The sequence below is a fragment of the Empidonax traillii genome, unplaced genomic scaffold, assembly GCF_003031625.1.
Source record: "Empidonax traillii isolate 1590-97213 ecotype Southwest subspecies unplaced genomic scaffold, ASM303162v1 scaffold591:size1139884, whole genome shotgun sequence".
In the NCBI taxonomy this organism is placed as follows: Eukaryota; Metazoa; Chordata; class Aves; order Passeriformes; family Tyrannidae; genus Empidonax; species Empidonax traillii.
Genome location: NW_020955784.1, coordinates 836,306 through 853,170, shown reverse-complemented (window position 1 = coordinate 853,170; position 16,865 = coordinate 836,306). Strand labels below are relative to the sequence as shown.

The 16,865-nt window shown below is 35.8% G+C and overlaps 1 protein-coding gene across 1 annotated transcript in view; it reads right to left on the bottom strand.

The window, feature by feature from the left end:
- Positions 1-1,760: 1,760 nt before the first annotated feature.
- The window catches only part of HCRTR2 (hypocretin receptor 2), a 34,051-nt gene continuing 18,946 nt past the window's right edge, over positions 1,761-16,865 (bottom strand). Inside the window, exons 4-8 of the mRNA XM_027898328.1 lie at positions 12,743-12,858; positions 7,478-7,698; positions 5,877-5,998; positions 4,556-4,750; positions 1,761-3,397 (exon numbers count right to left, since the gene is read on the bottom strand). Coding sequence (XP_027754129.1) covers positions 3,204-3,397; positions 4,556-4,750; positions 5,877-5,998; positions 7,478-7,698; positions 12,743-12,858 — 848 coding nt within the window. The 3' untranslated portion in view covers positions 1,761-3,203. The remainder of the gene's footprint in view (positions 3,398-4,555; positions 4,751-5,876; positions 5,999-7,477; positions 7,699-12,742; positions 12,859-16,865) is intronic.

Here is a 16,865-nt window from a genome sequence, read left to right as displayed (position 1 = left end):
GAACGAAGATTTGAGAGGGGCTCTACCCACCCTTGCTACAAGCGCGCTGACTTTGCAATTAAATGGTACCTGAAAACATATCAGAGCTAAAGAAGAAAAAAATCTAGGTAGTTCTCAAATTTTCTAAAACTAGAGAAATAAAACCATGAATATTTGCATAAAAAATATTTATTTCATAAAATCCAGAAATTTTTGAATGAAAAGACTTTTCATTAAAATAACCAAATCTTTATCTTGATAACCATATTTAACCAAATTTTAACTTGATAACCATAGTCTGTGGCAAGAAGTTCACGGCCCTTAGTTAACACTCTCTAGCTATCCTTAGAATTTCAAATCTTAGATAAGCTCTGATTGTATCATTTGTGTCTGAAAGATATGCTATTCACTCAACAAAAACTGTCCAGAGAAACACCCAGAATCATTTGTTGATGTCTCATCTTTTATTTATTTTCCCCACATAAAAAATACTGTTCAGTTAAAGTTATGGCTAAAAGAAATTTCTAAAAATGTTGGAATATTTTAATATTCGAGATCTCAGCGAAACAAAAAAAAAAAAAAAAAAAAAAAAAAAAAAAAAAAAAAAAAAAAAAAAAAAAAAAAAAAAAAAAAAAAAAAAAAAAAAAAAAAAAAAAAAAAAAAAAAAAAAAAAAAAAAAAAAAAAGAGAAAAAAAGAGAACAAAAGAGACATTTGCTGTTACAAAAGAGAAAATTAAGGCCAGAACCTCCATTTCTAAGATGGCACAGAGGACCTGCAGGAGCCCAAAACTGCCAATGACCTCTAGTGATGTTCTTGCCTCAGAACTGACTTAACTGACACAGTTCATCCCACTGGCATTAAAGTAGCAGCAAAAAGAAGAGAAGTTGTATTGGCAGGTGGTATTCACCCCCCCTTAGAAAGAAGCTACTTAGGACTTTTCCATGAGCATCATTAACATTGTTATTTTTGTTCTTTGTTTCCTAGCCCAGGTGAGAAATATTGAACCCTTTCCCTCCCTGTGAATCTCACAGGGATCTGGGCAACACACCTGACAAGACATAAGAAGTTTGCTGGTCTTCTGTGTGTGACCTGTGACCTTATATGTTTGAAAAGTATATATACTCTCCTTCTATGCTGTGCAAGTTTTCTTAAATAACTAGGTACTTTCTACATTCTTTCTCTCTCTTCGAGGAAAAGCAAAACTACATTTTCTGAAATGAAAGTGTAGCCTTCCAAAATTTGGGCATAATTGACATTTTATGTCTCAAATAAATGATTACTGATAATTATTTTGCATCTAGGTTACTATACCAGTTTTAATTATTTTTTTAATTTTCACTTGCTTATGTGAAAACAAAAGAAAATCTTAGAGGACTTTTCAAATTCCATTTTCCTATTTCTGTAATGTTTTAATTCAGCATCTGTTTGTCCAATCATTTCAAATTATATAGAAAAAAATATATCTTGTTCCCCATTTTAAGAGTTCTATATTATCTGTGGTTGGCGAGCAAAAATAAGCTTCTAGTGGTAAAGGAACTGTAATAGCTATGAAATCAAATCCTGCTGTGCTTTCCACAATTATTTGGGTTTTCTTTTCTTAGAAGAGAAATTTCTTGACAATTTCTTGAAATAACATTGACATGATAGCTATACTCAAACATTAAGATTACACATAGGAATATAGAAATTCCTATTATTTTATTTGATATTTAAATATTCTTTCCATTTAGATATTTCTCTTTGTTGTTTTTTTTTTTAATTGGAAAAGAGTATTCTCCTCTTTCTCTTTTAATAGAAAACTTTAATATTTAAACAAATGCAGTTTTTTTTCTCTCACTTAACACCAGTGTAAACAGGGAGCAATTGCAACAATGTCAAGTAAAACAGCTGCTGGGGGAGGCTAAAGCATAAAGTGATTAAGCACTTCATAAAACTCTAGCTGCCAGGATAGACAGTACATTGCATGACATTAGATCAAAGCAAAACCTAGAAAAAATATTTACATAAGTTATTCAAATAACACTTAGTCTGTGAATAATTGGCTTTTTAGAAACATTTGAATATGTGAGACTTTTTTCTATGTCAAGTGATTTTCAGAGAAAAACAATTCCTCCCTCTCATCTTACCCTTTCTTTTGAAAAATCTGAACTGAAATGCAAGAATAGTGCCACAGGGTAATTCTGACAGATTAGCCTTTTTCTAACCAATAGGCCACATTCATCTAGTAAACTAAGTCTCCAGTGGTTCACCATCTTCATCCTTTAAAAGAAAAATTACAATAGGAAGCCCCAGGCCAGGGAGATTATCCCGTAATGGGAAAATGTATGAGTGAGTGCTTTACCTATCAGTCCAAAGAGATACCACCTCTATAATTTCCAGAGATAAATAATTATTTCAGTTGTTGAAAAATCAACATTTTCTTGGCATATAGATTTGTTAATTGATTATATCTTATTAATTTTAGTATCAAATGGCAGTTGAGAGAGAAATCAAGAAAACAAGAAAGATAACCAATGTTTTCTAAAGATCTTCAGAGATCTTCTGGAACAACACTTGGAGATATTATGGTCTAAAATGAGCTACAAAAGTTAAAATGTCCTGTCCTTCAGAGGTGCTGACACTTGTTATTCCTATTGGCCTGAGCAGGAATTTTGAGCCTATAGCACCATTGAACATCACGTAAGTTTTATTTAAATAGTTACTTTTTAGGCACTCAAGTCTCAAGAAAAAAAGAAAGTCTTTTAGTGTAAATTTATGAAAACATCTGTGACTTTCATCACTTTGGGTTCACACTTCAGAACCATGTCTGTGCTTGGAAAAGTAACGTGATCTCTCCCATAATCAATCAGAAGTGAAAGCTCCATAATGAACATAGAATTTATAGAAATCATTTATAGAAAGAAGATATAAATAAATGATGTTTGAGACTTCTTTCAAATACTTAGATTTCTTTATATGATACATTTTAGAACATTCCACAGCATCTAAAATATATAAAAATAAATATCTACAGTATTTACAAAGTATGATACAATCCGATCTTTAAAAAGACTTGTAAAGACATGTTCTTTAGCTCATACTGAGGTAAGTAGGTTTCTGTAAGACTGAGAAAAAATAGGATAGGCAGTTATTTTGAAGGAATCCCTTTGTCCAGTTGCTGTGGTCTGTACCACACCTAAAATCATGTGCCGCTCTCTGGTGGTTGTAGTGTATTGAGCCAAAGTCATCCTTGCTGTAACTCCATCGAGGTAAGTTTCGTTATGCTAGGGATGAATTTATCCCACTCTACATTCTCTGTGTTGAGAGTGTCTTCTGCAGAAACCCTCATGGCTTCATCTATGTTTGAAGTCATGTTCATTCCTGGTATGTGGAGATGCAGTTCCATTGATTTCAATGGGTTGAGCACAGCTGGGATATCTGTAGAAAAAATAAAGATTCTAAGATCATTTTACTGTTTGTATTAGGTAGCTGACTGACTCACCCTCTGATTGGTCACTCTCTGGACACTATGCAGGTGATGGCCTGTTAACAAAATGGTCTTCCAGAAATTATTTTTCTTTTTTTACTTTTAAACATTTTAATGTTCTACTACTACTTATTTAAATGCACTGTTTGATAAATTGCTCTGTGGTTCCTTATCCAGATGCCACTGTGACCAGCAGAGTGCTATAGCTTTCTGTGTACAAGTCAGTCATGGACTCTTTGATAGTTTGGGTTGGAAAAACCTTTAAAGACCATCTAGTCTAACCCACCTGCCATGAGCACAGGACAGGCAGAGAGAAGATAATTATAATACATAAGAGACAAAGGGTAAAACAAAATCTACAAGTATGCTTTCATCTGGGTTTCCTGGTTGTAACTTTGCTTGTACCATACATATATGCAATACTACTGAATTCAGGGGAAAAACGCTTTCATTCTATAGTAAGTAAAAAGTGGCTTCCCAGCTGTTCCTGAAAACTTGCAATAACCTACCCAACAGGAAAAAGAACATAAAATGCTGGAAAAGAAATTAATGTGAATTTCTTATTTGATCAGCCTAACTCACACCAGAATGCATGCTAAGCAGATAATTTGAAACAGTATAGGATATGCAGGTAGTTCAACCTATACACAAAATTTTGGTTAAACTCTTTGTCATGAAATGTACCACAACTTCAGATAATTAGCTCAGAGTAGAATATAGCTGTTTATAAACAAATTCCAATGACAGGGAAAATTATTTTCATATTTTCAGGTAATTGTTCTTTATTTAATTAGGAGTCTAAAGGAAGTAGGATCCAAAGAAAATATTTATATAGAATATGATTACTTTATCCCCTTCCAAACTGCAACACAGCTTTTGAAATTAATGTGATGAAATTTTGTTTCATCAATATATAACCAAAGTTGTAGCTGTTTCTAAAAAACATATCTTTTAATTTACTTTTCTTATAGTCAATCCTTAACTGTAAACCCCTTTTTCTCTCTGTGTGCTAATATCCAAATATTGTTGTATGCACAATTAGATTTTAATTTCACAGGAACAGAAGACATAGGGACAAGTACAGTAACAGCAGGTAATAGGTGCAGTACCATTTGATGGAATGGTGTTTATGTTATTCAATACAACATGCTCTGCAAGTTTTGAAACATTATCAAAATTGCTGATCTGGGTGGTCAGGGACTTCCGACTCTCTGTACTGGCATGACCTCTGGTGAACCGTTCATCATGATGGCTGCCAAAGATGCAACAGGAAAATGCTGCTTTAAATTCTTCTCTGAATTTCCCTGTCAATCATAAAAAGGACTCATGAAAAAAATCATACTATAAACCGCATTTCATCCAACTTCATAGATTAGAAAAAAAAAAAAAGGAACTATCTAAAGCAAAATTAGCTCGCATCACCCAGATGCTCTTCTCATGCAAAAGTAGGAAATAACAATTTCATCATGTTGGAGAAAGATAGAAGAAGATATGTGAGGTGTGATGTGAAGACTGAATTATTCTTGGCTAGACAGAGTGAACTAGAATGATTAATGGAATCATGACATAGATAGTCTGTTGATTATTAAATATATAACAAAAAATTAATTGAGCAATCATAGGCTTAAATGATTGAATCATTATTTGACATGTAAAATGAGAGAGCGTGGCTAATTTGTGTTTCACCATTAATATATTTGAAAAGAAGATTCAAAGTGTTCAACAGCCCATTGGTCTGCTTTTGGGGCTCAGAGGAAATTGTTCAGATCATCCTCACACTACACACCACAAAAAAAACTACAGTGGGCAAATGTGTAGTGAGAATCAGCATAGTTTTGCCTCCCTCTGTTTATCTGGAATACAGCTTTCAGTCCTTTGCAGCTTTAGCTGCAATGCAATTTATTTAGGCCCTGATTTTCCTCTCCATAGCCAAGTGATACGAATACAAAGAAAGACAAAATTGTACTAGTAAGTAAATAGCATCCTGGCTGGTTCTTTGGCCTTGAACCTAGTTGGCACAATCTGGTCATGCAAGTACTATTAAAGACTCACAGCCTCCAATACAGCCTACATACAACATTCTGGCTGGGGACAGCCCCTGGATTGTTCTACCTCCCAGACAGTATCCAGGGAGTGTTTAGCAGAACAGTAATTGTTTGAGATCAAAGTCATGCCAGGAACTTCTCTACCAAATTAATGTCATGGACAGTCATATTCAAGCACTTGGACTCAGGCCCTGGCACTGTCCAGGTTAGTTGTAGGTAGATAGCCTGAAGGTAATGGGATACTTCAGGCAACTTGTTCCAGGAAGAAGGTCTAACTCCCACTGGAGAAGCTGAGCTGATGTTGCACAGTCATTAATCTTATTTGCTATGGCTCATTACATCCAAACTAAACATTAAACTTGAATTCTAGGTAACTGTAACTTACCACTGAGGAAGTTATAAATAATAGGATTGGCTGCACTGTTTGCATATACAAGCCAGTGTGAGAATGTGAACCAGGCATATACAGTTTCTCTGTCGTCAGCATGATTAAACATCCCCAAAACCCTACAGAAAGAGAAAAGCAAACCTGAAAGACTGTAAAATTAGAAATCATACAAAAAGATTTTACAACTTCTATCCTAATTTTATCTCTGATGACCTATTTGTGGTATCACAGAAAAGCTGATTCAATAGTACTCTCTTTCTCGAGAGAATAAAGTCCTCTCCCCTACCCTCAGCCTCCTGTCTTGCTGGTTTAGCACAACAGAGACCATCAGTACTTCACTTTGCCATGGTGCAGATACGCAGCTTTTTTGAAAGTAACCAAAGTCATCTGGTGTCAGGTAAGCCAAGAAAAGATGGGAAAAGTTGCTTTTGATCTACTCATGTCATTGAAGTTCCTGGTTCTAGGTGCACTCTCCAATAAATAGGGACTCTGAAATAGAAAAGGCGTGTAACTGGCCCCAACCCTGAGGCTATAGTAGCAGCTTCTGCCCTCCAGAGAAATCGGTATTTTCCAGATTCCTCACGTGTCACTTTTGCCATTTCAGTGAAAATCTAACTCTGGGCCTACTCTGCTGTTGTTTGTTGAGGCAGTCTGTGCAGTTCCTCTGTTTCAGGTTGTAGGTTCCTGAACAGCATTCTGGAAATATTTCCTTCTCTCCACATCTCCTACCAAGACTTGAGAGTGAGAAGTACTTAAATTAGGCCACAGGAAAAGGCCAGGATTGAGTGGGATGTATTTAAGCATTGACTCTATTCCATAAAAACTAAAATGTTTCTATAAAAAAGCACAAATAACAGGCTGGACGTTATTTTTTAGGACATTCAAATCTTCTGCTATATGCAGTTATTTATTGGTATTCCAGAGGGCTCATGAGATGTAAGTTTACCAAAGCCTGCCTATCAGGCACTCTACGAAAAACAAGAGTGTACTCAATTATATACCAAATGAAAAGGAGAAAAAAGGATAAGAAAGGAAAGTACAGCCTCATAAGGCTATACTGAATTAGAAATCATATAAAAATTTTTACAACTTCTAGCCTAATTTTATCTCTGATGACCTATTTGCAGTATCACAGAAAAACAATTTCAGGCTAACTGAAAGGGGTAACCTAAGGTCTAAAAACTGTACATGAGGGCCTTAGGTTTGAACCCAGAATTTCTCAGTTCTTCGAGTGAAGCCACAACACTCTACTACTAACCTTCAGCTGCTGCTTTAGGTAACTGCACTTCCATGGGTGTATTTTCAGCAACCAAGCTGTAATCCCATGTAAATAACTAGGTTTAATGAGGAAACAGGCTGGATCATTTTCATAAGGAAGAGCTTGCTAATAAGGGTTCCACAATCCAGCCTTTAATTGAAGTACTATGGATAGGTTACATATAATATTTTCTTGCAATTGTATGCTTATTTTCCATTTCTTTATTGAGCAATAAGTAAGCTTATCCTTCAAAAGTATTTACCAAAATAAAAGGAATCTCAGAGGATTGTTTTTAGATGTAAAGCTTTACCAAGGGTTTACATTGTGGGATAAACTTTACCTTTTCAAGACATTGAGGATGCTAATAGGTAGATAACAAAGCGCAAAAACCAAGAGGACAACCATCAGCATACGTGCTGTTTTCCTTCTTGCATGAATCTGTTTTATTTCAGCTGCCACTGCGCTAATCTTTGACTTTGTTGATTGTCCCAGCCCTCGGGTCTGTGCTGAGGGCTGCAGAGGCTTCCATTTTTTCTGAACAACAGAAGAAGTTCCTGGGATCTAAGAAAGACAAAAAAAGGGGCATTTTGATAAGCATTTTGAAAATCTAGTATGTAGATACAACAAGAGAAATAGACATGTTGACGTACACAATGCAAGCTCACAGCGATAAATAGGAGTTTTTAGTTAAATTAATTGACGTAGCTGCAAGAAACAAACTCAATTTCAGACACACTAGAAGAACTGCATAAAAATTGTGTTTTATACAAATATATTAACTGAGGTACTAAAATTTTCTTTACTTCCCACATGCCTTGCCTTGCTTGTTTCTTCAGACCATCACACTTACCAACCCCATTGATGCAATTGTGTTGCCAGAAGGTTCTACATGAAATATTATGTTGCATAGCAGAATAGTGTATCCCATTAATGTGCTGCTAGTATGTACTAAACAGCTTTTCAGCCTTGGAAAACAAGGATTTAAAGCCTGCACAGCTGTTAAGTGCCATAAAACTTCCACACATACAACCTAGATGACAATGAAGTAGCTAAAGAAATCAGTATATATATATATATATATATATATATATATATATACATATGTATATATATATATATATATATATATACACAGTAATGAATAGAGGGAAATCGTGGAAAAATGCCAAGACATAGTAAGAGTTAAATTAGTTAAACTCATTTTGCAATGGGTAGATGTAGCACCATGCTATTAAAAAAAAAAAAATCTTGTTTTTTGTCTTCTGTAATCTCACATAAGACAAGCCAAATAAAACAATTTTGCTTCAGTTCTTCAGAATTACTTCCTACCTGCAGCCTAATGGAAAAGACTGTAGATAGCAAGGACTTTCTCAGAGAACTCTATTACCATTACATTTATAATGTGTTCAATGCTATAGAGTATGAAAACCTTTTGGCCAGAAATAATAATTTATATAATACAATATATAATAATATAAATAAATAATAGTTTTATGTATGCATGGTGCAATTTTGTGTGAGGTGACTAGTCACATTTCATGTTTAATAATGTTTCATGTTTAAAAGTATCTGCAAAAGTCACACTATAATTTTTTTTTTTTAAATGGGCTTATCTGACCAGAAAAGAATGAAGTTTTTGGTATTTGTTTCAGAAAAATAAAAGTAAACTAAAAAGTATACCCATTCAAAATTGCTGTAGAAAGCTCTGTTGGGGCTTTGGTGTTTTTGGTTTGGGGGTTTTGTTTGTTTCTTTGTTGGGGGTTTTGTGTGTGAATATCTTCCTTGCACAGACAAGCCCTTAATTTAGCATTTATGTGCACCATCAAATCTGATTTACAACTATGGGAACATTTTGGCAAAGTTAGCTTGTAATGAGCAGGAAATCAATGCAGCAGATCAGGAGATAGGTTATAACTTTTTTTTTTTTTTTTTTACTAAGGTATCTATGGACTTAAAAGAGTCCAACAGAGCCCCTTGCAATTCTACTGTGAGTTCCATTCATTCAGCTGAAATCAGCAGTTATCAGCTTCACAACTGCATCTCTGTCCTAGTGCAAGGGATTTACCCTACTTAGCTGTGGGGTGTACTACTGCATTGTCTGCCATGCTCTGCTGAGTTAAAATGCTGTATAAGATTCTGATTCTGGCTTTTCAGGGATACTTTGATATACTGTTTTTCTAACTTTGAATCAGAAGCTTTTTTTGTCCCTTTTCAGTCCTACATATTCTAGCAAGAACTGGAGGTGGAAGCAAAGACATTCAGCCAAATCTCTCTCTCCTGATTATGTCAAAGATTCACTTGAAGAAATCAGTGATCAGCTTTCATGGTAGATAGATACAATTTAGAGGAATATAAGCATTATCTTGGCTCCAAATTGTGAGTGTCTCTTTCTAGAGAAAAGTTAGACATGACCTTGTGCGTGGTTTGTACCTGTATGAGCAGGAAGAAGGGTCTTTTCTGTTATTTAAGCAGCCTTTATTAGCAAGAGATGATCAAAGTTAAGACTGTATACAATGAGCAGTCCCCCTGTACTATATACTCAATACAAACAGGAGTTTGTATTGAGAACCTTTCTACAAGAGCCCATTTTTTCTCAGTCTTTACCTGCCACACACCTGGGCTTTGCTGCTGTTACACCAATAGACAATAATGCAGCAAGAATATTTTCAGGACAACCCCCTTCCCCCAAACAAACTATATACCCACAGATGCATAGCTGAACCAGTACCATTTAAGAAGCATTGGACTTCAGAAGTGTGTGTGCTTTTGTATATAGAAAGATTTACAAATATGTATTTATGTAAACATACACGCATGTATTACAAGATAGAATGAGAGGAAATTGACTTAAGTTGTGTCAGAGGAGGCTTAGATTGGATATTATCCAATTTATGAAAAAATTATTTGCTGAAGAAGTTAAAAGAAAAAAGCTCTTAGAAGTTAAGAAAATCTTTTTTCATCTGAAAATTTTCATGCATGACACACTACATTTTAAAAAAAGAACCTTTAGAAAAAGTTTAAGACATAGAAAACATCTTGCATTTGTTGCATTTTTCAATCATGTATATCTGTAAGACTTATTGTACTTTGCAATAGGATCATCACATTTAACTGAAGTTCTGGTAAACAGCATGATTTCTTAATTGAAACTATTATCGAAGAATACATTTAGGGCACTACATTCATTTGTGCTACATGACTGATTACAGCACACCTGCTGCACTTAGAAAAATACCTGGTGCCTCAGTCAAGTAACAGTTAATAATAGATGTGCAGTGGTTTTCATTTCACTTAGTGCAGCCTCTTATACACAGCACTATTATCTATGCCAGGCAAAGACACATCTATAATTTGGCACCATTGATAGCGCTAAGCCTGGAGTAGTATTTATCTTTTTGCCACTGAAAAGTAAAGGACCATCCTAGCCTTGATAGCATGCAAGATGTATAGGGAAAAGAAACACTGTGAAGAAGAAATAGGCCGGCTACTACCCCTGAGGGGGAACGGGGCAACCCAACAAAAGAAATTGGTTTTCAGTCATTCGACTTCTGCTCTGAATCTGAACCAGCATTTTCAAGCTACATGCAGGTTAAGAACAACTGCTTTGCATTAATTTACTTAATTAAAAGCTTGAGAGACTAGGTAGGATGTAAAGAAAGTGTAGAATAAAAGGTTAAGAAGGAATACGGTTATAAAGTCATTGAGTGATACAGGACAAATTCATCAAGGCAGAGTGTTTTAGAACCATGTCAGACTGAACTTAATTACAAAACCACAGAGGGAAATCCTTTGTTCTGGTGAAAGGTCCCCTCAAATTGTAAAGGTTAAATTTTACCTTCAAGCTATTCTGTTAATCTTATAAATGTAAGAAATTAAAAGCAAAAATAATAATTTAAAGAGCACAATAAACAGCAATTCTAGTTTGAGCTAATCTGATTAGAAGTGAGAATAATTGCTGTTATGATGTCTAGATGATAGCAAAATGCCTTAAAGTAGATTTGGTATTCCCTGTTCTTTACTTACTTGCAAGACATATATTCTGTCAGTATAACATATGATTTTTACTTTTATCATATGTATATTTAGAAATCTAAGATCTACTTGTGGTTTCTCTGATGGATCAATTTCAACGGCATGAAAAATGTTACTTATGTGGTAGATATTATGACCTGCCCATGACAGCCTCAGATTTGGATGGTATCAGACATACTAGTGAGAGAGAAAACAATCTTGAACACAAGTCCTATGAGGAGAGGCTGAGAGAGCTGGGGTTGTTTAGCCTGGAGAAGAGGAGGCTCAGGGGTGACCTCAATACTCTCTACAACTCCCTGAAAGGAGGTTGTAGCCAGGTGAGGGTCGGTCTCTGCTCCCAGTGAATCAGCAATAGGACAAGAGGGCACGATCTTAAGCTGTTCCAGGGGAGGTTTAGGTTGGATACAGGAAGAAATTTTTTGCAGAGAGAGTAATCAGACTTTGGAATGGGCTTCCCAGGGAGGTGGTGGATTCACCATCCCTGGAGGTTTTTAAGATGAGACTGGATGTGACACTGAGTGCCATGCTGTAGTAACCACGGCGGTGTTGGATCAAGAGTTGTACTTGATGATCTCAGAGGTCCTTTCCAACCTGGTTGATTCTGTGATTCTATGATTCGTGCCCACATGTTAATGGAAATATCAACCATTGTCAGAGCCATTTGAGAGGGAATATCTTGCATAGTGTCTCCAACAGGAGGACATTACCGTCCTTTACAATGAAAAATTATTGTCCTTTACAGAATGACAGGGCAGTGGTGGCAGAGGACTACAGCTACAGATAAATCCTGGACAAATCAGAATACAGCAGAGAGCACCATAGACAGATTACAGTTCACACCCACAAAATTATTCTTAAGCATTCCTGAAGAAAATTACATCATTTTTTGCCTCTTAAATTTGAATGTTCTCGTGTGGTTGCCTGCTTGGTGCTTTTTGTTTGTTTGTTTTGGCTTGTTTTGGTTTGGGTTTTTTTGTTTGTTTAGTATTCCTGTTCTCTTTCCTGTATTTTTAATCTGAAGTTTTAAAAAACCAGATGTTTGCAGTAGAAATCATGTCAATCGTGTCAATTATTTGTCAAGAATTCACATCAAATGTTACTGATAACAGCCAGCTTCACATCAGACAATTCCAGTCTCCCAGTTCTGATAGCTGAACCTTCTAGTTTAGCTTTTGTTCATATTGGACCTGCTATCAAACTGATTAAGAAAAATAGAAATAACAAAATGAAAAGGTCAGTCTTAACTTTTGACTGTTACAGGAGATTTTAGCGGTGTAAATAAGGTCACCTAAGTTATTTGAGTAAGCATTTCAGAGCTCTTTCTTCTGTCTGTAATCAGTCTTTCTGTTGCCTTTTGCTCTCTTTCTCCTTCTAAGCCCTTCACAGATATGAGCAAGAAGGCTTTACATTCAGCCTGACCGCCTTCACTTTTCAGTGCCCCTCAATGCCTATCCAAGGTGGCTGCAAACCAGCCCTAAGTGAAAACATGGATTTTATACAGAAAAAGGTTGTACACGGGAATCTGCACAAAGTCGCAGCAGAAAGCAAACAGAGCCGGTGCTGAGTGACTTACCTGGCGACACCACAGCTTTCGAAATATCTGCAAATAGGCCAACACCATAAGACACAGGGGTGCCATGTATGTCACCAGAAAAAAGCACGTGTGATACATTTTGGGGTAAACCTCAGCTGGAAAGAGAATTCAAATAGGAAAGGTGCATTTAAATATACATACATTTCAAAATCCCCTTAAGACAAATTATTTATATAGATATGCATGTATTTTTCGACATAATAGGATATAATGGAATATGTATCCAATAACATTGTGGTCAAGATTGCTTTTTAAATCACTTCTAGATACATTCTATTAGAAACAGGCTTTTATCTCAAGGATCTCCTATATCACATTATTGATTTCTTTCCACATTATTACTTTAGGTATGAAGTCTTCAGAAGTTTTGCTTTTTATTAAAACAGTGAAAGATAAAAAATTTGGTTACCTAAAAATAGCTAACTAAATGTCCAGCCTACCTCACCGTTGACATATTTAACAGGTTGTATAACTGTCTTTAGTTTCAGTTCTGCAAAGACTACTATATATCCCTGAGTAAACTGCACAGTCTCTCACCTGTAAAGGCTGAATACAGACTACAGCACACAGGACTGATGGGAGAAGAGTTAAATCTCTTTTTGGTAGAATAATGTATGTGATTAAGACTCAGTGATTAATTATTATGATTGCATTTAACAAATAGAATTAATACATTCAAGTGCTTTAAACCTGGGAAATCTCCAGGGTTTTTTTTGACTCAGCTTTAATAATAATGAATTTGCTACCATTGTGTTTTAGTTTCCAGTCTGTCTCTTTTAAGAAGACAACCTATGAATGTTATTTGCTTAGAGACAAACATCTTAAACCTGTTGTGAATGTACTGAGTTTTAAGAATGCTGGATCTTAAGCTTGATCATTAGCTTATAGCAGAATGCGCAATACGTGAAAACTTGCTTTCTGTTTTGTAATGTCAAATGTAGTTTGCTATTACCAGATGTTAATATTAAATACAACTTAGCATATATGGATGGCCTCAGAAAAGGAATGAACATGATGGAGAGTGACAATACATAGAAGAAGAGAAACTGTGCACCCCATGAGCAGTTAAATTGCATGATAATCCTAAGCATCGCATCTTGACTAAAGAAGGAAAGTTTATGTTAATTTCCAGATTTTCTGCATGTTTCAGGGTGATAAGATCTGCAACTGAAACTGTATGAATTTTAGTTTTAATTTAAAAAAAAAAAAAAGAAAAAAAAAGAAAAAAAAGGGTTGCATGAGATCAAAATTTTGGTGAGCCAAACTTATTTTCTGCCTCTTAAAGTGATTGAGATTTTTGACCCTGTCAAAGAAGCGATCCCTCTACATGCCAGGAGAATCTCTGAGAGTTTGATCAGACAATGATATAGAAAGACTTGGTCCATAACTCTAGTAGCAGGGAAAAGAACATCATCTGAATAACTCCAGGTTCACTCTCAAATGCAGACTCAAGTCATCTCAGATTCATCATTAGACCTGAAAGTGCCCCCTGGTTCACTGGCCAGAAAAACTTCAGTATCAGGGAGATGGAAATTTTCCATAGCAATGTCCAGCCCATGTTCATCCCTAGCAAAGGTAATAGAGATGTTGCCACTGACATTTGATAGTTTTGATGGATCAGGGTTCAAAAAATTCGGATGATCAGTATTTGACTCCTTACTTGCTCTATGATCTTTTAGCAAACCAGCTTACCAACTCTTAACTAGCTGCTACAGCTACTAGCTCTTGTGGATGTCCTTGGGGGAGCCAGACCATTTGGGACAGGTTTTTTATAATTATATATTTTTATAATTATATATTATAATTATATTTTATAATTTTTATAACCTGAGATTGTATATTGATTGATGATCTCAAACTTGGTTTCACATTCCAGAAAATGCAGCCTCACAGAGTCCTGTTAGACATGAAAATACTGACATGCACGCTTCACAGGTGGAGAGACTACGGAGAAACTGGAGTAATGTGACTTACTGGGATCATGGGAGGTCAGAATTGAAAGTACATTCTTTCTGCTCAGAAGGAGGTGCCACCTGCCTCATCAATGCTCTGCAGGCAGCCAGGCCCCTTTCAGGTGGAAGGATGGTACATATTTAAAAGGCCATCTGGAGTTTACGACTTCCAATTTAGCATTCCAAGTAAAGTGAAACATTAAATGAGCCCAGCTATCTACAAAGAACTGAGAAGCAGGTTGGAGGAAGATCCTAACACTTGCCTTTGAAGTTTAGCCACCTGGAAAGTGCCAGCTGCTAAACATCAAAGGAAACCTGTCCCTCCTCCATCCAGTGCAAAGCCCTTTACAGAACTTTTCCCTAAGAAGCATGACTCTGTTTAGCTTCTCAAGCCAAAGAAAAGCTTTAAAGCTGTTTGACAATCACAGCAGCAAGAAGGAGGAAGGGCTGGCTTTGGATACCATTCATTTATCAAATGAGTGAGTTCCAGGCTCCTTGAATGAGAACATCAATCTCTGGACATCAGTCTATGGTCCTGGTGATATATCAGCTGCCTGACTCGGACTACTGAACCTCTTACTGCCAAGCAGAAGAGGAGAAAAGTGTCTTTGCCTTCCATGGTCACTTAATGGGTTTCAGGAGAGGGGAGATTGTTCTCAGCTGGAATAACCATCTCTTTAGGAATAAAATAACAATTTTCATGTCTCTGGCTGCTATTTTACCTAAAAGGGATAAGGGAGCATACAAAAAACAAGTGGTCATGGGGGTTGGACAAGGTTGAGGTCAGCATTCCTAGCCAGCTTTGTTCATACAGAATAATTACTTCACCTGATAAAGAATCAGTATGTTAAAACAAGCTTTCTTTTATCTACTTCAGAGGTTATCAAACAAATTTTAAACTTTTCTAAAGCTTCCTTTTTGGCACTGACTACCAGTCCCAAATGTCATTCAATGAAGCAAGGAGGTAGATTGGAACTACAGCTTCTGGATTTTTGCCAGATATATATTTATATACTGTAATTATACTGAAATATGCTGTATTTATGTGTATATATGTATATATACGAACAAACTGAGAAAAAATGAGACTCAAAAGTTTTTGCATGTCTAGCAAATGAAATATGCCCTTAAGCCATAGGTGCATGATGAAATTGATACACTTGACAGCTTCTTTAGGAATAGGGAAAAACAAGACTATCAAGTTTGTTGAGCATCAGTAGAGTTCCCATGTTCCCTACTCTCAGGAAGATACCTGTATGGTTTTGGGGTTACCAATGGAGAAGCAATGCAGCCTAAAGAGTATACTTTTAGAATAAAGCTTAATAAATAGGTATGTTAGGTGCTCGTAGTAGAGAAAATTCAACCACACAATGCAGTCCTTTCCAAACTATGTTCCTATGTCAGAGTGCTTATGGTTAGCTAATACTAAAATTACATTTTGAAATCTAATACATTATGCTTCAGTTATCAATGCACAATAACAGCAAGCATAATTTTAGTATTAGAAATAATCTGACTTCTGTCTGCATTAAAATAATCCACAAGCTTTTCATTACATTCTAAACACTGCAATAAACAGGATGTATAAAGCTTCCTGTATTAATGCAATTTCCAGCTATTTGTCTTAGGACAATGTGTTTTTTACAATTGTATGAGTAGTGTAAGAGGAAATGGAACACAAAGTCTTGCATTTGTTTCCATTCAACCCAGTTTTGGGAAAGGATTATCTCCATATTCTTTTTATCATCTGCAAAGGGCTTGGCTAACACACTTTGGCTAACACTTTTTTCTTGAACAGCTCTAAGAGAATGTATTTAGCTGACTTGGACACATGGTGAACTCATTTTAATATACATTTCTTTTATTTTGGCACTTTATCATCAAATTCAGCACATAGCAATTACAGACTATTATAGAAATGTGGCCAACTCTGGCTCCTTAAGTGTGCTTGCATAGGTCACATGTTGGATCCTTCTTCATTCCCAAATAAAATATTGTTGTTAGACTACTCAAAATGAAAAACCCTCAGCCTAGAATTGGAAATGAATTTTACATTCAGGAATGCCAGAAGCAGTTAAAAAGAAATTGAGCCCTGTTTTAGGATGAACTATTGCACCATTTGCAGTCACTGGCAGCTCTCCAGCAGCATG